The following is a 23,038-nucleotide window of genomic DNA, read 5'->3' on the forward strand; positions in this document are numbered from 1 at the left end:
AAGTTATGCAACATTTAATAAAATATTCCATAATTAATATTAATCATACGCTACAGGTCAAATAAAACAAAAATCGTTAATTAAACAGATTTAAGTACAAAAATTTCAGAATTTTTTTTAAAAATTTATAATAAATATAAGTGTAATTATCTGAGGATTCTTATGATTAAAGTAAAATTAATAATTTAATGATTTTACAAAATTTCAAATATTTCAAAATTTTATAATTCCTTTGGTTCAGTGTACTTTTAATAATTTCAGTGCTATAATCACGTCTTAATATGTATGTAGCTGCTTATATTTCCCTTTCTGTTTTTGTTTGTTGCCGGCAACAATCATTAACTTGTTGTTTAAGATACATTTTTTTCTCTCTTTACAATTTTCTTATTTATTATTACGTTTTTTTTTTCTTCTAATATAAATATTTGTTTTATAGGGATTTCATTTACTATCCTCTCTCCCCCAAAAAGTAACAAGAAATCAAGCTAAATATTTGGTGTCAAATTTTTCATTAAAACTCTAGGAAAACAAATAACCAAAATGTTTAGCTGTTTGTTACTCAAACTCTAGATTTTTCCTATTTTGGAGAAATTCTTGTGTTGGAAAATACTTATTAGGCATTAGGCAAGTTAAATAAGCAAGCAAAATAAGAAACACATTATAATTCCAAAAGCATATGTAAGTGTTGACTTAATGAAGTACGTGTTTATCAAGAAATTAAATGCCAATTTCTTTTTAACTACGGTCGGTTTATGCTTTTTGCATTAACTCAAGCATAGTAAGGGAATTATATGGATTCCATAGAGTATATTTAGGGATGGGAATTATAAGAATTCTGTTCAAGACTTTTACTTAGTGAAATATTTGTAGGCTATTCATAATAAATGTATGAGAGTTAGGAGTGAAACTGAAGGTACTTGAAATCATTTATAATAAATTAACAACATGTTGATAATGTTTAGAAATTAAATAGGAAAAATACTGGGAATGATATTTTTATCAAGATTATTAAGCTAGAGACACTAAGTAAAAGTTGCTAAAGAGTTCAAAATCATATAAAAGTAAAAGTGGGATCAAGTTGAAAAAAGTTTTCTGAGCAAGGTTAAGAAAAAATTATGCAAAATACAGTCAAGAAAAATAGTCTGTTACATTTAAACACATTTCCTAAATATAGCTGCTGTTTCTATATCTGTTGGCTTTTAAATGCCTGTAAAATAGTTTTAAAATTTTGTATAGTTTAGCAAATATTTCGGTTTTTCTTAAAAAAATCCATAATTAATATTAATCATACGCCATAGGTTTCAGTTATTAAAAATCTTAAATTTAACCCACTTAAATACAAGACTTTACAAATATTTTTAAAAATAATGTTAACTAATAGCAACAGCCTAAATAATACAAAGCGTGAAGCACAGTGGGACAGCTGCACAGTGGCACAGATCATAAGAAAACCACAACTGCAATACAAATTGAGCTACAAGTTGTTAAAGTTGACCAACTCAATAGTGCAAAACCCTTTAAAAGCTCATTACTTTAATATTTAGTTTCCCATCGCCTAATACAGTAGTTTACCATTTATTTTCTGGTTTTTGAGGTCTAAACTCTTGCAACTTTATCATCTAAACGATAAAAAAATTTCAAAATAACCTTATCCCTTTAAACTCCCAACAAAAACCCTTCTGATCTGTCTTATCTTAACTAAATAAAATACACTTTTTATTATAAATTTTCAGTAGAAAAGTTGGAGTTTTTTTCAAAACATTTAATTCAATAACAACTCTTATCCCCGATTCAACTACTTGTACTTAACTTATCTTGTACTTACTTATCTTTCAAACAAATTTCATAATTTTATCATTCACTAAGTGAAACAAATTCATAATACCGAACACCAAAATATTCTACAGCACACAGCATAACCAATAACAGTAAAAACTGCAAACAAAAGAGCAGTACAACAACAAAAAATTATAGCCATTTCGAGTGCACTCAATTTATTTATCATCTCCAAAACGAAAATTCGATATAAGAGCAAAGAAAACAACCCTGAACAATTGATGCAAGACCTGATAATAGTTACATGTACAATTTATTTCTTGTGTTTTTTTTTAAAGCTCGTGCCACACAGACAATGGATGCTTTTGCAAAAAAGTAAAAATGCATAAAGTATAGTTTTTGGTGTTCTGGTATTTTGTTTACCCTTCAGTATGCTAAAAAGCAAGATAAGTTTATGATACTGTTTGTAATTTGCACAATATTGCTTTGAAGTCTTGAAAAAAAAATTATAATAAATATCATATTTCACAAAAGGATATAAATTACACAAGAAAGTATACCAATTTTACAATAAATATCCAGTTTCAAATTAAGTTCAAGTTACTTTAAATTTTAGGTAAGTTAATCAATAAATGTATTTTAAATAGAGAAGAAAGTAGATGCATTAAAATCTTTGTATAACTGCGTCTTTGTATAACTACTTTCTTTTTAAATTATTTCAAAATCTTTATTGGTTTAGAAAATATACAGGTTTTTATAAAATATTCCATAATTAATATTAATCATACGCCATCAGTTACATTTATTAAAAATCACAAATTTTGTCAACTTAAGTAGAGAGTTTTACTAAGATTTTCTAAAATAATAAAACATATTCCCGAAACGCCATTTTAAACAAAATTTAGAGGCACACAGTGGGACAGAAATTTGAAAAAATCTAATTGCTCTTTAAAAAAATTATATGAAAATTTTAGACTAAGATTTTTTGGAATTTTTAGATGTCGCTCTCATTCCTATATCTGTTGGCTTTCATACGCTTTATGATTTATTTTAAAATTTGTATGGATTTAGAATTTTCTGAGATTTTTATAAAATATTCGATAATTAATATTAATCATACGCCATTTATATAAATTCACTGATTTATCCAATTTAACTTGAGGACTTTAGCAATATAATTCATCATAATGACAAGTAATATTTAGGGCTTAATAATTGAAAGTATTGTAACACACAGCGGGACCTTTAGTTAAAAAAATTAAAGTTCCCTTTGATAATAATTATATGAATATTCTAGATTTAAAATAAATTCGGCTTGATTCTGTTTCCACCAAATTATAGATGTTTCTCATATTCCTTTTATAGTAGGCTTTGAAATACTTTTAAAATTAGTTTAAAATCTTTGTTCGTTTAAAAGCTACTAATCGTTTTCTAAAATTTTCCCCATTTAATATTAATCATACTTAAAGTCATATTCTCAAAATATACCCATTTAACTTAAGGACTTTACATATCTTTTCCATAATAATGACGGGTATAAGGTCTAAACAAGATTTTACTTGACGCTTCTGTTGGTTTTTAAATAGCTTTTGAATTATTTTTAAATCTTCATTAACTTAGAAGTTATTAAGATTTTTGCAAAATATTCCATAATTAATATTAATCATACGCTATACGGTACAATATATAAATTCGCAAATTTTGCTTATTTAATATTAAAATTTAACCAATATATTCCATGGTATTAACTAGTAATGTGATGGACTTAATAAGGAAAAGTTAAGTGACGCACAGTGGGACCGATAGTAAAAAAAACTTCAATTCTATTTGAGAAAAAAAATTAATGAAAACTATAAATTTAAAATAAATTCTCCTTTACCAAAAAACTCTACATATCCTTCACTTTCCAGCTTCTGTTTGCTTTGAAACAATATTTAGATAATTTTAAAATCTTCATTAGTTTATCTGTTATTAAACTTTTTGCTAAATATTCCATAATTAATATTAATTATAGAGGGTTGGACTTATTAATATATATTCGCCAGTTTAAATTGTGGTCTTTACAAATCAATTCCATAGTATTAACTAGAAATGTGAAAGGTTTAATAAGGCAAAGTCTAGTGGCGCTCAGTGGTAACGATAGTTAATAAACTGTATTTTAGATTTACAATAATATATTTATTTTATTGTTTTAAACTAACATCATATTTACTTCTAAATTTAGCATATATATTTAAATGTGCTCTGTTGCTGTTCTCTGTTCTGTTAGCTTGGAACTGGTTTTTAAATAATTTTAAAATCTCAATTCGATTAGAAGTTATTGACAATTTGGCTGAATATTCCATAATTAATATTAATCATACGTAATAGGTTACATTTATGTAAATAAATAAATTTTAATTATTTAACTTGAGGAATTTGCCAATATTTAACATAATACCGACATATAATGCGAAGGCTTTAATAAGGCAAAGTCTAGTGGCGCACAGTGGGATTGATAGTTAAAAAAATGTAGTTGAGATATAAAAAAAATGTATTCCAAAATTCTTGTTTTAAAATGGCATCATATCTGCTTCAAAATATTACCACATATGTTAGAATGTACTCCGTTGCAATTTTCTGGCTTTTGTTGGCTATGAAATAATATTTAAATAATTTTAAATTCTTTATTTGTTCGTTCTTGAAGTGTTTCGGTCATATTCAGTGTAGGAAAGTTCAAATCGAATGACCAATAACACTACTACCTCTTTCTTCCCTCCCATAACCTATTTTCCTAGTTCCAACACAATGCTTTGCATGAATAGGGGTCATCCCCTATAAAATCGATCTTTATTATTAATGTATGTACTTCTCGCTCATATTTCTGTTCACTTTTTAAATTTTTTTAACTGTTTTAAAATCATAATTCCTTTAGAAGTTATTGGGCTTTTTGTAAATATTAATCATACGCCAAAGTTTATATTTTTATAAGTTAAACAATTTAACCTGTGTAACTTGAAAATTTTGCCAATATTTTCTGTAACAATGAAAAGTATTGTGAAGGTCTAAAATGCATAATGTCTAGTAACACACAGTGTGACCCATAGTTAAAACCGCGTTTTTCCGTTTGAAAAAAAATTTAGGAAAATTCCAGATTCAAAATAAATGGGATATGTAACTTTTCCCATAAATGTCTAGAGTTATTTCATTCCTATTCATTTATTCCAGTTTCTGTTAGCTTCGAAATGCTTTTAAAATAATTTAAAAAGCTTTATTTGTTTAGAAGTTACACAGCTTTTTATAAAATATTCCATAATTAATATTAATCATACGCAATAGGTCTCATTTATATAAATTTGTCAATTTAACCGATTTCACTTAAGGACATTGGCAATATTTTTCATAATAATGACAAGTATTGTGAAATGTTAAATAAAGAGTTAGTAGATTGAAGCACAGTGGGACCAATAATAAAAAACCTCCGATCCGAAAAAAATTAAAATTATGAAAATTTTAAATTTATTGGATATGTAACTTTTTCCATAAATGTCTAGATCTATTTCGTTCTTATTCTCTTAGTCCATTTTCTGTTGGCTTTATACATAATTTAAAAAGTGTTACTGGTTTTGAAGATACAGTGCTTTTTATAAAATATTCCATAATTAATATTAATCATACGCAATAGGTATCATTTGTACAAATTTGCCAATTTAACCGTTTTCACATGACAACATTGGCAATATTTTCCATAATAATGACAGGTAATGTGAAGGACTAATAAAAACAGCTAAGTAAAGTTATCACAGTGAAATCGATAACAAAAAAAAAACATTAAAACCGATTAATTTAAAAATATTTTAAAAAATATATAAATATTCTTTCGCCTAGAAATTATTAAATTTAAGTAAAATATTTCATAACTAAAATTAATCATACACCATAGGTTTCATTTACATAAAATTGAAAATTTAGCTTACTTCATAATAATGAAAATGTGAATAAGGACAAAGTGTAATGATGTACAGTGGGACCATTGCAAAAAACAAATATGTTCTGATAAAAAAAAATAAGTAAGAAAAAAATTTAAAGAAATATGTAAAATGACTTCAAATCAAATCGGCTTGTAATTTAACAAAATATATAATATGTGTCCCTGATATTCCTTATTCTGTTGGCTTTGAAATGCTTTTTAAATAATTTCAAAATCTTACTGCTTTTAGAAGTTATGGAACTTTTTGCAAAATATTCTATAATTAATATTAATCATACGCCTAAGGTTTCATTTATAAAAATTCATTATTTTAACCCATTTAACTTGATTATTCCTCGATTGTTTATAATACTAATAATAACTTTTAAAGTATAGAGCCTAAACTATATAGAAATTAAGAGTGCACAGTGGAACTAAGTAGAAAAAAATGTTAACAAATATTTTTTAAAATTCTGATTAATACAAAATCCTTAGTTAAAGGCTATCTAAGATTCGTTAAAGCTTGTTCTTACTTGCTTTTCTTACTTTTACTCAAAATTCGTACATAAATGTTCCATAAAACTAACGAATGTGAATGTAAAAACCAAACAGAAAAAAAGAAATAATATCAAAATTTACAGCACGTTTTGTTGTTTTACATACAAGTATGTATTCATGTTGAGAAAGGTTGTATGTTGAATGTATGGCAGTATATGTAAGTTGCAAGTATCTATCTCTCTGTTGCATAAATGTTAAAAACGTATTATTCAAAGGGGAGTAGTTGTTTTCATGTAACACCATACACTATGCATATTAAATACCAGCATTCATATGAGGTGAGAGAAAGGGGGGTTTCACAATCATATTTGCGTTTCTTTTTTCTAACAAATAACAAGGGAAACTTTCTTGATGTAAGAGTTGTAAGGAAAAAGTACATACATATGTAAAGAATAATTCTCTATAATGTTAAGTTAAGAACCCAGTAAATATTCTGAAAAAATTTTGTGTAACATGGAACCTTAATTTAGCTTTGAAATCTCCAATTAGAATTTCTGGTTTATAAAATAATTCCCTTTAAAAAGCTTTCCAATGTTTGCTGGATTGGAAAGCTTATCATTTTTTTTTTCACAATTTTAAATTAAGTAGAAATCAAACAATGTTTTAAGCTTCAGCACGTTTAATATGATGTAAGAAATTCATGTTTTTTTCTACTCTCTTTCCATCCTTCCCTCTATCTTTACTATTGAGTTAACAACTGCATTCTATTGCAAGATGTTTGAGTTAGTATACAACACAAAATGTATTTGTATGCAGCTATTGTACTTATATGTGGGCCAATTTAAGTCATGTTTTACAGAATAATGGAAAAAAAGAAAAAGAAACAAACTTTGTATTATAGTCTTTCAACAATTCGTCTTATTATTATTAGTTGTTACTTTTCACTCATCTTCTAACAACTTTTCACTTGTCATTGTTACACAAACGTGAGCTGGAAATCAATAAACAAGACACACATACCAAAACTCTTACACTCACTCAGACTATAACACGAGTACCTTTATCTGTACTGAATTTGTAAAATTTTTTTGAAAAATAATAATAATTCACATTATTGTAGCTTCTTATTGTAACATCTAAAAGACTTTTGTGTGAGGGAGTTTTTATTTTAAATTAGGTTTCTTTTTTCACAAAAAAATGTAAAGTATTTTGTAGGATACTTTATTCAATAACAAATTGTTACTTTGTATTTTAATGTTAATTTGATTTTATCTATATTTTTCTTCTTTGCAGCATTTCCCATGGCTCTAAATATGTGGAACGTGGCAATGAGCCTCGTTTAGTGATTGACAATGTAACATACGATTATCAGGGTGAATATGAATGCCGGGCCACTAATTATATTAATGGACAGGAGAGAGTGGCCATATCGGAGCCGGTGTCTCTACAAGTAGTTGGTAAGTTCGAAATAAAAAGCTATAAAATCAATACTAATAAAAATTATGAAAAACTTTTTCACATTCAAGCTAAATTTTCTTATATAAAAACTTATATTTGTTAATTGTTTTTATTATATATGATTTACTAATATTGTTTTGTAAACAAATTCTTTTAATTTACTAAAATATTCTCATAACTTCAGAAAATATAGCAATTTTCTCAAAAATATCCATAATTAATATTAATCATACGCTCCCTATATGAAAAAATCAAAAACGTTATAATACTCTTAAATAACACAGAATAGTGCCAGATTTGTTATTTCTTTTGTATTAAATGAATATTTAACAAATAAAATGAATTACATTTTAAATATAATTCTGCTTTTTTTGGGAGTATGACTTAAAAATGCAGAATTTTTTCAAATATTCAGCTTTTATTTTGAAACATTTGTACAATATAAATTTACTCAAAATATTAGGCATTACTAGCTATGACCTTTTTCCCATCTTTCTGGTAACATAAGGATTCCAAGCCAAAAGAACTGCTTTTCTTTTGAGGTCAAGATCGATTCAATTCAATTTCGGATACTCTGTTCCAAAGTGAAGCGTATCCCAGAGAAAGCATTCTGCATCGATCGAAACAAATTGAAGTCGGGCGAGACAAGGTCTAGACAACAAAGCACTTCATTGTAAATACTTTTTAACAGGTATTGCAATATTTGACCGAGCTTTGCCATGAAGGAATATTACGGTTTCATATCTGGCCTAATATTCTGGGCATTTCTCGATCAATGCTCTCTTCAAACGAATCAGTTGCAATCGGTACAATTTCCCTGTGATAGTCTGGCCAGATCTCAGCAGTTCAAAGTAGACATGACCCTTTTGCTCCCACCAAATACATTGAATTTTCTTAGCGCCATGGATATTTGGCTTTGGTGTCGATTCAGCTGGTTGGCAGGGCTTCATTGGATACATTTGTCATCGCAGTTAATGATTCGGTCTAAAATTAGTTTCTAGCATCATTTCCGACATGTCAAATCATCATTCGAGGTATCTCGGCTTCAATTCGTAAGGTACCCAATTTCTTTGCTTTTGGATGAATTATGCTATTCACAAACGCTTTGAAATTGCTGCTTGACCTGCTCCAAATGATTCTACAATCTTTTGTTGAGTTTAACAACCATCTTCATGGAGTAGAGCCTCCAATTCTTGGTCTTCAATATTTTATTTGGCTGGCCTGTTTTAATTAATACTTCAGAACCTCACAAACCATTTCTCGAACGTGGAAACCATTGGAAAATATTCACAAAAAGCTTTGGTGAGCAATCGGTGTGCTTCAGTGGCAATTTGTTTTTTAAATTAAAGAATTAAAGCAAAACTTCACGCTTTGTTAGCACAAAATTCAACATTTTTGAAGCTAAAGAAAACTTTTTTGTTTACCATATAATGTTCAATAACTAAAATAGAATAAATGACAGATATGTACCCTTCAAAATGACATATAAGTACGCCATCTATTGTAAATCCCGCATTTTTAAGTCATATCTCATCTTAAAACTAAATTTTCTTATATAAAAATACGAAATTGCTTATTGAGTTTATTATATTTGAAATACTAATATTGTTTTGTACACAATTCCTTTTAATTCACTAAAATATTCTTTCAACTTTAAGAGTTATAGCGATTTCTTCAAAAATATCCCTAATTAATATTAATCATACGCTCCCTATATGAAAAAACCTAAATTCCTATAATACTCCTAAATAACACAGAATTATGGGAAATTCATTATTTCTTGTATTAAACGAATATTTAACTAATAAAATGATTTATATTTGAAAACATAAAGCTGCTTTTAAATACAGATTTTTTTCATTTAATTATTTTGAAACTCGATTTTTTAAAAATTGTTTTACATATCTAATTTCAGGCGCCCCTCAAGTCCTACGTTTACATCCCTCTATGCATACGGTTTTGGTGAAAAGAGGAGATCCAGCTTCCCTTACTTTAGTAGTGTGTGCCGATCCTCGGCCTCATCGTGTGGCCTGGGAATGGGGTTCGCTAAGACTGGATGCTGGCTCGGCAATAGGTGGGTGATTTTAAAATTAAAAACAATTACATAATTCAAATTCTATCTAAATTTTTTAAATATTTTTCTCTTTTTTCCTTTAAACTTTGTTCAAATTATTAATTTTAAATTACCTGATGCTGATAACCTGATGTCACTGTGTATCTATAATGACAAATATGTTTCATGAATTTTATCCATTTATTTTAAATCCCTTTCATGTTGCCACTAATTAAACGAAATATTTTACTTTTACCTCCCTTTAAACGGGCTTAAATTAAATTTTTTCCTAATCTCCAAATTGTGTTTCAAAAACTAAATCCCTAAAATTGACTGGCAAATGTTTAACTAAAATTTTAAATGTATTGTTGTCCTTTCTGTACTGTTATAAAACTCAAATGTCATTTTGTTGTTTGGTTACATGTCTAAATGAAACCAAATGTATTGGCCTGTGAAATATATAATGGCCTAATGATTGTAATATTATTATTGTGTGTAATTTAACACTTTATTAATGTGCAAACACAATAACACACCAACTAAATTCATGACAACATGAATAAATGTGGTGAATATCCTCCCAAAATTATGTCTGCTCATTCATTATATCAACAACAATAACAACGGAACTGAACATTATTAACAACAATAACATCATGGTCTACAAATCCATCTAAAACAAACAAAAACCTTCACTCCGCAAACTACTACACATTGCTGTATATGAAATATGCTTTCACCATGTGATGCTGTTTCATTCTTAACATCTATCTCTATTGTCAAATCGCATTTGTTGCCGGGCATTAATTTCTAATAATAATGCTGCTGTAACTGCTACTGCTACTACAACTGCTGCTGCTAATGTCATTGTGTTGTCATTTGATTTGGATTTTTTTTTTTTTTTGGACTTGTGTACAGACCGTTTTCGTGCCGATGATTTACTACAAGATACACGCGAGGATTGTTACCTTTCCACATTACACATCCATCATACCAGTGAACATGATGCACGTCCTTATTATTTGGTGGTGGAAAATGAACGTGGCACCGATCGTCATGCCATTCAATTGAATGTGGAGGGTACGTTTACAGGTGCAGAAAAATCATGATTTTCTTTATTCTTTGTTATAATTTATTTTAACTTTATAATTTCATATTTGGTTTTTATTCGGTGTGTGTAATTTTTTGATTTTATTGGTGTCTATCTAAAATTATATTTTTGTGGTTGATGGTATAACATATTGAAGTGAAAGAAAACAAATGAATTTTAACAAACAATAAGGAAATTTTAGAGGAAAACTTTTAAAAAATTAATTAATTTTCATATTCAACATTAATTTTCTCATAATCTTTCATTAAATTTGATTTACTAATATTCTTCTGTAAATAAATCCTTTTAATTTATTGAAATATTCCCTCAACTTTAGAAGTTATAGCAAATTCTGTAAAATTTCTCATAATTAAATATTAATCATACGCCCATATATGAAAAAATGGAAATTGTTAAAATTCTCATAAATGACTGGGAATTATGCTGAATTCGTAAATTCTTTAGCTAAATGAATATTTAAGAAATAAAATAAAACATTTATATAAACTCAGATCTGCTTTTGAATATAGATCTACCAACTTTTCTTACATGTAATAATCCATTTTTACTAAACTGTCAGCTGACAATTTGTATTTGTATTTTTTTTTTTTTTTTTTTGGTTAGCAATACTTTACTGCTCTTTTGTGCAAACTAAACCTTATTTTTGTCCCTTCAGTTGTATTTATCAGATTAAAAATTATTAATGGATGGATTTGCTTATTTTGGTTGTTACAATTAATCTGTTTTCTTGACGTTTGTATATAAACTAGATTAAGTTTTGGTGTCAAGCATGAATTAATTATTATTATTTTTTAATTTTTTATTTAAAATTTTAATTTATTTTTCAAGAGTTTTTTTAAGATTTTTACTTAATTTCTTTTTTTGAGGATTATTATAGAAATTACAAATATATTACCCAATTTTAATAAAATATTTAATTTTACATAACCCACACTATTATCTTTGATAAACTATGAAATAGCTATTACTTTATAAGTAACAGAAATTGTTGAAAATATTGTATTTTCAAGCCGAATTTTCTCATATAAAAATAATAAATTGTTATTGTTTTTACAAAACTGTAATTGACGGTTTTGTTTTGTATACAAACTCTTTTAACTTATTGAAATATTCCAACAATTTTACAAACTACAGCACTTTTTCTAAAACTTGCCATAATAAATATTAATCATACGCCTCTTATATGGGAAAATTAAAATCGTTGTAATACTTATAATTGAAAGTAAATGCTGTTAAATTTATTACATATTGTATTACTACTGATAATATAATAATATTAATAGGTTTATCAAGAGGTTAGACGATTTTGAAATCAAAAAAAGAAATTTCTGAAAAAAATTTCATGAACAAATTTTAATTTTCAAGCTTAATTTTTATATAAAAATAAGGATTTTGAAAATGAATTAGATTAATTTCCATTACTAGTTCAGTTATGTAAACAAATTTTTTTAATTTATTAAAATACTCCAACAACTTTAAGTGTTATAGTTATTTTCTTAAAAATATCCATAATAAATATTAATCATACGCCTCATATGAAGAAAAAAACAAATCTTTATAACAACTATAATTGCCAGGAAAAGATATTAAATTCATTATATTTTGTATTTCTTAATAGTACTTATAGCTATCGACCAGTGTATCAGACCTTTTTTGATTTTGAAATCAAAAAAATTAATTTGTGAAAAATTTTTTATGACAAAAATTTTAATTTTCAAGCTTAATTTTTTTATATAGAAATATTGAGTTGATAAATAAGTTTAATAAATTTTCCTTAGTAGTTCAGTTATGTAAACAATTTCTTTTATTTTATTAAAATACTCCAATAGCTTTAGGAGTTATAGTTATTTTCTTAAAAATATCCATAATAAATATTAATCATACGTCTCATATGAAGAAAAAAACAAATCTTTATAAAACTTAAAATTGCCAGGAAATGGTATTAAATTCGTTATATATTGTATTTCTTAGTAGTACTTATAGCTATCGACCAGTGTAGCAGACCTTTTTGATTTTGAAATCAAAAATATTCATTTGTGAACAATTTTTCATGACAAAAATTTTCATTTTCAAGCTTAATTTCTTTATATATAAATATTGAGTTGATAAATAAGTTTAATAAATTTCCCTTAGTAGTTCAGTTATGTAAACAAATTCTCTTGATTTATTAAAATACTCCAACAGCTGTAGGAGTTATAGTAATTTTCTTAAAAATACCCATAATAAATATTAATCATACGCCTCATATGAAGAAAAAAACAAATCTTTATAACAACTATAATTGCCAGGAAATGGTATTAAATTCGTTATATTTTGTATTTCTTAATAGTACTTATAGCTATCGGCCAGTCTATCAGACCTTTTTTGATTTTGAAATCAAAAAAATTAATTTATGAACAATTTTTCATGACAAAAATTTTCAGCTTCAAGCTTATTTTTTTTATATAGAAATATTGAGTTGATAAATAAGTTTAATACATTTTCCTTAGTAGTTCAGTTATGTAAACAAATTCTCTTGATTTATTAAAATACTCCAACAGCTTTAGGAGTTATAGTAATTTTCTTAAAAATAAACATAATAAATATTAATCATACGCCTCATATGAAGAAAAAAACAAATCTTTATAACACTTATGATTGACAGGAAATGGTATTAAATTCATTATTACCCTTAGTAGTTCAGTTATGTAAACAAATTCTCTTAATTTATTAAAATACTCCAACAGCTTTAGTAGTTATAGCTATTTTCTTAAAAATACCCATAATAAATATTAATCATACGCCTCATATATGCAAAAAACAAAATCTTTATAATACTTATGATAGACAGGGAATTGTGTTAAACTCATTATATATTGTATTTTTAAAAGTATTGAAATGTTATCGACAGGTTTATAAGGAGTTGGGTGTGTTTCAAATAATATAAAAAAATGTTGTGGAAAAAAATTTTTTTTATATCAAAATTAGTAGAAGGAAAATTAATTAGTTTAATTTACATTACTTGTTTAGTTCTAAAAACAAATTCTTTTAATTTATTACAATATTCCTACAACTATAGAAGTTATAGCAATTTTCTAAAAGTATCCATAATAAATATTAATCATACGTCTCATATATGAAAAAACCAGAATCTTTAAAACACAGTAAATTGTGTTAAACTCATTATATATTGTATTTTCAATAGTATTGAAATGTTATGGAACGGTTTATTAAGACTGCTGTTGATTTTGATATCAAAAAAAATAAATTTCATGAAAAAGTTCTGCTTCTTCAAGCTTAATTTTTTTAGTATATAATGAAAGTGAAGCTAAATGAATTTAATTAATTTCCATTACTAATTTAGTTCTGTTTACAAATTCTATTAATTTATGGAAATATTCCCACATCCTCAGAAGTTATAGAGGTTTTCCTACAACTATCCATAATAAATATTAATCATACGCCCTAATAGGAATTTGTGTTAAACTCCTTTATTACATTGCCAATAGTACTAAAATGTCATAGATCATTAATATAGTAAAATTTCTATCAATGTTCTCAACTAAAATATTTCAAATGTCATTAAAAAGTAGTAAATTTAAAAAATCTATATTTTTCCATTTTATTTCAATGCAAAATCTATTTACTTATCAAAAACTAATAGAAATATGTTTAAATGGCAAATGTCTGTAATAATCTCCCATTTAAGCTTGTTTAATATACATGTTTTTATTAAAGTTGGTTTTTATTTCAACAAAAAAATTGCAGCTTTATAGATTTTAATAATCTGCCTTTAATGCCGTGTATTTAAATATGATATAGATTTATAGGCATTAGAGCAGAATTGTAAAATATGTTTTATAAAATATTAGATATAAAGATTAAAAAGGAATTTTAAATGAAAATATGTATGTAGATAAATGATGTTGGTAAACATGACAGGAACTACAGAGGTAAACGAATGCCTGTAAACTTATTATAAAATGTAACAGAGTATGAGTGATATTAATAGCTGGATATTACTTATACGCTAGCTCTAGTGGGGTTTAGTGTAGTTTAGCCAATAGTATAGGTTAAATAAAACAAACTGAAGAGGATTTGGTGGAATAGTTAAAGTTATAAATATAATATTTACATAAAGCAAGTTATAAATATAACATAAACATGAAGAGCCTAAAAAATTAATATTATTTTAAAAAATTATTTCCTTAGGAAAGTCCTTACTTATTAAATTAGTTTCTTTATTTCAAATTTACTTGATTGTTATCAGTTTACATAAAGAAAACTTGCAAAATCTTTATAAATAAACCAAAAAATCATAAATTTAAATTTTATGTATTATTAGGCGTATGATTAATATTAATTACCTTAATAATCAGCATATCAAGTAATAACTTTTGAATGGTTTTACATACAAACAATTCAAAAACTTTGTTGAAAAGCTAACAAATGCCAAATATAGATAGAAAACTAAAATTTTGTTCTTTGGATAATAAAACTGATAGAAAATATGTTATAATTACAAAATTAAAATTTTAACATTTTCGAAATTTTGATTTTTTTGGATTTGAATTATCCATTTGAAATTATATTTACCACAGTTATTATCAAATCAAAAACACATATTTAACAAACAAATATTTAACCAGATGGTAGTTTACCATACTCTCCATAACTTTGGAAAGCGCAGACGGTAATTTTCAGGGTTATTAGCCTCTGCCTTTTTAGGAATTTAAGAATTTCTGGTGCTGAAAATGATTTGCTTAACACTTGGAATATAATATCTGTGGCCATTTTCTGAATTTAGCAATTTTTTTTGTGCATTTTGTTATGGATTTTTAATTTGAAATTAATTTATATAAGTTTTATCATTTTAATGTATCAAGTTTTCATAAACATAAATGTGTCATTGTAATTAAGATTTCAATAAATTGAATTATTTATGATAATAATCATAATAATAATAACAATATTTATTTACTAATCTAATAACCTAAATCAATTACTACTAATACTAATAAAAACAAACAAACTTACACATACTTAAATATGCCAAACTATGTATTTTTACCTATATACATAAATATGTACAGATATATATATAAAGGGTGTTTTTTTAAGCCCAATAAAACATCAAATTTGGCAACTTTTCCTAGCATATCTGTATGTATGTCACGAATAGCACGAACAATGTTGGCTTCAAGGTGTCACAGGAAATAATCATGACAAGTTATCGCCAAATTTCGATTTCAGTAAATCGATAGTTGCGGTTGCCGTATAACACTAAATGCCATCCTGTTGCTACCACATTTCAACCCAAAAATCATTGATCATGGAGCGGTAACGATCTCTGTTGACCGTAATGCGATCCCCGACTTCTTTTTTGATGAAATAACTGATTTTACTGATCGCTCTACACAATTTTGCGATAAAACATTCGTCTATTGCTTGAATCGATTACTGATTTTCAAAGTAAATTTTGATCATTTTGATAATCATGATGATCATAAATGACAAAAAGTGAGAGCATTATGACAGCTAACCATTTCAAAAGTTCTATAGAGCCTTAAAAAAAACACCCTTTATATGTATGTCCACATAAATATGTATTTCTACCTAAATGTTAACCTAATCATATTTAATTTAATTTCAATTATTTTCTGATTTTAATTTGTTTTTTTTCTCTCTCTCTCGATGTTTTTTTCCATAAATTTTGGTTAGATAACTAATTAATTTATAAACAAAGTGTTCAAGAGAGAGATAAAGAGAGTGAGAGTTCAGGTTGGCTTTGTTTGGTGATGGCATTGTATTTATAATAATTAAATACAATTAATTATGCAAATGTTTATTATTAATATAACAATAAGTAGGGTTATTGGCCGTAGACAACAATAAAACTTACACTTGTTAGCATAAATGCTGGTAAAATATTTATTTGTTAATAAATAATTATATATAGCAAAGTTAAACTTATATGGGTTATTTTATAAATGAAAATATAATAAAAATCAGTTTTATTCAATCAATCGAAAGAAGAACACTACTCAATTTTATGTATATCAAACAAAAAACAAAAATTTTTGGAATATGACCGAATTCCCTTAATTGTGAATAAATTCGAAAAAAATCTATAGATTTTTATGACCAATAACTCATTTTGTTCCTATTACATGTGGCTTTGCGGTAAAGCAATAAACCTGAACAATTTCTATAGTTCTCGATTTTTCATGATTTTTTTAAAACAAAAAAAAATTTTTTTTCATGTAAAAAATATATTTGTTTCTACAATTTGTTATTATAACTCCGAAACTAGTGCGCCAATTGAAAAGCAATATATTTATGAAACTTTGTACATAGCATGGGGAAAACGTTTTCAAAATTCAATCAATCAAAAGAAGAACACTAACTACTCAATTTTATGTATATCAAACAAGAAACTATATTTTGTGAAAATGAGGCGAATTCACTTAATTGTGAATAAATTCTAAAATAATCCATAGATTTTTATGATCGATATCTCATTTTGTTGCTATTATATGTAGTTTTGCGATAAAGTAATAAATCAGAACAATTTCTACCGTTTTCGATTTTTCAAGATTTTTTCAAAACAAAAGAATTTGCTAATTTCACTTAAAAAATATATTTTTTTTCTTCAATTTGTTATTATAACTCCGAAACTACTGAGTCGATTGAAATGCAATATATATATGTGAAAATTTGTACAGAAAACGTTTTCAAAATTCAATCATTCAAAAGAAGAACATTAACAACTCAATTTTATGTATATCACACAAAAAACTAAAATTTTGTGAAAATGAGCGAATTCACTTATTTCTGAATAAATTCGAAAAGAATCAATCGATTTTTATAGTCGATATCCCATTTTGTTCCTATTACATGTGGCTTTCCGATAAAGTAATAACTCTTTACAATTTCAGCTGTTTTCGATTTATAATAATTTTTTTAAAACAAAATTTTTTTATATTTTCACTTAAAAAATATATTTTTTGCTTCAATTTATTATTATAACTCCGAAACTATTGAGCCGATTGAAACGAAATATATATAGGAAAATTTGTACATAGCATGGGGAAAACGTTTTCAAAGTTTAATCATTCAAAACAAGTACACTAACTACTCAATTTTATGTATATCAAACAAAAAATTTTAATTTTGTGAAAATGAGGCGAATTCACTTAATTGTGAATAAATTCGTAAACAATCAATCGATTTTTATGGTCGATATCTCATTTTATTCCTATTGCATGTGGCTTTACGTTAAAGTAATAAATATGATGGATTTCTGCCATTTTCGATTTTTCCTGATTTTTTTAAAACAAAAAAATTTGATAATTTCACTTAAAAAATATATTTTTTTCCTTCAATTTCTTATTATAACTCCGACACTACTGAGCCGATTGAAACGCAATATATACATGAAAATTTGTATATAGCATGGGAAAAATGTTTTCAAAAGTCAATCACTCGAAAGGAGAACACTAACTACTCAATTTTATGTATATCAAGCAAAAAACTAAAAAACTAATTCTGAATAAATACGAAAATAATCCATAGATTTTTATGGTCGATATCTCATTTTGTTCCTATTACTTGTGGCTTTCCGATAAAGTATTAAATGTAAACAGTTTCTGCAGTTTTTGATTTTTCATGATTTTTTTAAAACCAAAAAATTTGCTATTTTTCCATAAAAAATATATTTTTTGCTTGAATTTTTTATTATAACTCCGAAACTACTGACCCGATTAAAACGCAATATATAAATAAAAATTTGTACATAGCATAGGGAAAATGTTTTCCAAATTCACTCGAATCGAAAGATAAACACTAACTACTCAATTTTATGTATATCAAATAAAAAACTAAAATTTTGTGAAAATGAGGCGAATTCACTTAATTGTGAATAAATTCGAAAAGAATTAATCAATTTTTATAATCTATATTTCATTGTGTTGCTATTATATGTGGCTTTGCGATAAAGTAATAAATCTGAACAATTTCTGCCGTTTTCGATTTTTCATGATTTTTTTAATACAAAAAAAATTTGTTATTTTCATGTAAAAAATATATTTTTTGCTTCAATTTATTATTATAACTCCTCAACAACTGAGCCAATTAAAATACAATATATAAACAGAATAATAGTTCTGTAAATCTCTACTTTTCTTAGTTTATTTTAATAATATCGGACTAACCGTTTGTGAGTTATCATTAGTTATGTGGAGAAACTTCTAAAAAAAATCATAATTTTAGTTAAATTTTTTTTTTAAAAAAACCTATCCATAGAATTAAAAATTTGGACTATATTTGAACTTACGTAGTTATGATGCATCAAATCTATATAGTGGTTACTCAAGCCTTTTTTGACCTGTATTGACCTATGTTAGCTATAATTCAGAGATTTTTGCTATTGAAAATCAGAAAAATCACTTCATAAATAAAAGAGATTTGGACGAAAAATTACAAAACTAGATTCATTTATTTCAATTGTGCAAGATTTAACTGATTTCTATTTCATTTAATGCAAATCGTTAATTAGTCTTGCATCGGTAAAGGTTTTGCTAACAGATCTGTGTATATCTAGCTCTCCCTCTCTAAATAGGAAACTCCCCTTAGGTTATGCTATATTAATTTGTTTTTTTAAACCTATTTGTATATTTAAGTATGTGTAAGTCTCTGTCTGTAGCTGTGTGTGCATTTAAAAAGGCATGTTTAAACATAATATTATTTTTACTCTCACAATTGTGTAAACATAATAATAATAATATAAATATTTCCTATAAGTATTTATAAAACTATATATGTGTGTATGTTTATTTATAAATGTGTGTCTATAAAAAAAACTCTATATAAAAAAATATTAAATAAAAAACATAAAAAATTTCTGTTTTTTTCTCTCCCAACAAATAAAAAAATCAACATTTTAAATGTACAAAAAAAAACGCTACAAATAACTTTTGTTGGCGATTTTCATCATCATAATCATGGCTGTTATATAAATGATATTTTAACATAAAAAACAATTAATATAATTACTACAAAAACAAATGCTATGGCTTTTGTTTTATGGCTGCTGTGTAATGTTTGCTGTAATCTAAATAGAACCTCTGGAGATGAGTTATTTATTGGGCATTGCTGGCGGCTGTTTGGCTGCTTTATTTATATTAATTTGTCTGTGCATTTATGCGATACGTATTAAGAAATGCTGCTTTAAAGGTAAGTTATTTGTTTCTAATATCTACCTATTACTGCTACTTAAGTGTTTTAAGAACTTATTACTAACTGACATTTACTCTCGTATTGTAATCATTATAACAAAATGGTTAGGAAATTGCTACTTTCGGATTTGTCTTCAATAATTTCTATGAAATTTACCACACATATTATTTATACCCTTCACCATGAGCGACAAGGATATAAATAAGTTTTTTAATTTCTACATTTTTTTTATTTGCGAACCCACAAAGTATATTTATTCTGGATCGTTATAGATAGCGAAGCCGATATAGCCATGTCCGTCTGTAAGTTAAAATCAACTTTCCATAGCCTCCTATTACTCACAAACATGATTAATACATCAACATATCTGGAATTCTGTCTGGCCCGGTTGCTATTTAAAATCGAGAAAATCGGCCCACAAATGGCTGAGATATAAGGGAAAAACCGTGACCACCTCGATTTTTGATCTATATCTGGATTAATAAGTCATTAATATAGACAATATGGATATCCCATAACCGATATTTCAAAGACGTTTGCCACGGCGTATATAAGTGGGACCTACAATGGTTTAAAATCGGGAAAAATATGTTTACCCGATTTTTTTTTTCACCAAAAAAATTTTTTGTTATAAAAATTTGTCGGTCAAGCCCGACTATATAATACCCTACACTAAGTAAAAGATCAAAAACATTTTTCTTTTAAAATTTCAATAATTTATATTCGGAAGTGGGCCTTATATGGGAGCTATGACAAATTATGGACCGATCACAATGAAATTAGGTCGTGTGATTTATGTCTATATTAAAGGTAACTATGTTGAATTTTGTGTGTATACCAACATTTTAAAGCGATTTATGCACGATTTTCGGAAGCGGGTCTATATGGGAGCTATGACTAATTATGGACCGATCACCATGAAATTAGGTCGTATGATTTATGTTTGTATGAAAGATTACTATGTTGAATTTTGTGAGTATACCAACATTTTTAAGCGATTTATTCACGTTAAAGTGATTTTCGGAAGCGGGTCTATATGGGAGCTATGACTAATTACGGACCGATCGTAACAAAATTTGGTGACATGAATTTTGTATATATAAGACTTATTTGGAGCTGAATTTGTGGAGATACATGTATAAATTAAACATTTATGACCGATAAAGTCCAATTTCGGAAGGACGTTTGTATGGGGGCTAGGTTAAATAATGGACCGATTTCAGCCAATTTCAATGGGCTTGGTCCTTGGGCCCAAAAAATAATATGTACCAAATTTGATCGAAATATCTTCAAAATTGCTGTACTGTGTACTCTGCGCACAAAGTTTACATGGACAGCCAGACGGACGGACATCGTTTAATCGACTCAGAAAGTGATTCTAAGCCGATCGTATACTTTAGGGTGGGTGTTATATTAATCTTATATTAACTCACCAATTATATTTTAAAATACAAATTTTAAATATTTTTGGGTAAAAAAAATTTAATTTTTTTTTTTTTCAAAATTGTTTCTGAAAATTTAAAATATTTAAAAAAAATTTCAAAATTGTTTTTTTATTTTTTTCCAAATTTTTTTTTTAAAAATTTTAAATTTATTACTGAAACAAATTTTATGACAAAAAAATTTTTTTGGTAAAAAAATTCGGGTTAAAAAATATTTTTTCCGATTTTTCATGATTCATACATCAATATATAAGGAATTCTCACGGCTGGGTTGCTATTTAAAATCGAGATTTCTGAGATATAAGAAAAAAACCAGGACAACCTCGATTTTTGGTCTATTTTTTTTAATATAGTCATTAATATAGACAATATGGATATCTAATGATAGATATTTCAAAGTCCATTGCAACGATGTATATAAGGTTAGTTGGACCGGCAAAAATATTTGTTTAATCCGAATTTTTTTTAACAAAAAAATTTTTCTGTGATACATTTTTTTTCACAAATAAATTATAAAAAATTACAAAAGAAATTTTTTGAAAAATTAAAAAAAGAAAGAAATTTTTTGAAAAATTTCAACTCAATTTTGAAAAAAAAAAATTTTTGGAATTTTGTTTCCCTAAAAATATTAAAAATTTGTATTTTAAAGTATAATTTGATCAAGGGTACATAAGATTCGGCACAGTCAAATGTAGTTCTCTTACTTGTTGAGAATATATCCTGGGTCCTCATAAGTATATAAGATGATCTAGATATGTCCGTCGATCTATGTGTCTGGAGCAAAAGGTGCTAGCTGGCAGAAACTTTCCACAAATACTCTCTGTAGATAAGGTTTGTTTGATGAAATTGCACATAAAAATGTTTTATATGAATCTAAAATTTTTAAAGTTTGGTTATCATTTTTCTGAATTGTTTAACTCTTAACTCAGCCAAGCTTTTTTGTGTATAAGTTTAGAAATCAAAAAAATTCCATTTTAACTTTAACCAAAGTCAGTTTATTATAAAAAGTAAGAGCAAATAAATCAAACTATAAAAAATCACCCCATTCCAAGGTGTTTTTTGTGGAGTGGTTAGTTTACTAACCACCTTGGCGGTTGGCATTAAAAATTATTAAAAAATCTATAAATTTCTTTCAAATCGAATTTTTGTTGACTAAATTTTCTTACCAAACAAACGAAATAGTAAAGTATCACTTAATTAGATGAACAATAAACACTCTGTGTTTTTTTTAATGCATGAAAGTCTCTTAAAAGACTGGCGATTACAATATTTACAAATTAATATATTTTTAACCAGAGCACCCTGACGGCAAAGTTTAAAAAAAAAACATAAACAATGACTTAAAAACATTGAATTGTATAGCAAAATGCCAATAGATGCCAATAAACTATGTTTTAAAGACTATAGAAAAGGTGGTTAGTAAAGTGACCACTAAACCGCAAAAAATTATAAAGAATTTAAAAAATTCGGTTTTGAATATGGGTCTTTGAATATCTTATATCAGCCTTTATAACTTATTTAAGTTCATAGCTTTA

At 26.3% G+C, this 23,038-nt stretch overlaps 1 protein-coding gene across 1 annotated transcript in view; it reads left to right on the forward strand.

Annotated features, from left to right (window-relative positions):
• The window catches only part of LOC135964177 (hemicentin-2-like), a 291,111-nt gene that overhangs the window by 248,427 nt on the left and 19,646 nt on the right, over positions 1–23,038 (forward strand). Inside the window, exons 9-12 of the mRNA XM_065516291.1 lie at positions 7,517–7,680; positions 9,597–9,755; positions 10,653–10,826; positions 19,945–20,058. Of these exons, the coding sequence (XP_065372363.1) occupies positions 7,517–7,680; positions 9,597–9,755; positions 10,653–10,826; positions 19,945–20,058 (611 nt within the window). The remainder of the gene's footprint in view (positions 1–7,516; positions 7,681–9,596; positions 9,756–10,652; positions 10,827–19,944; positions 20,059–23,038) is intronic.

This window comes from Calliphora vicina, chromosome 1, assembly GCF_958450345.1.
Source record: "Calliphora vicina chromosome 1, idCalVici1.1, whole genome shotgun sequence".
Taxonomy (NCBI): Eukaryota; Metazoa; Arthropoda; class Insecta; order Diptera; family Calliphoridae; genus Calliphora; species Calliphora vicina.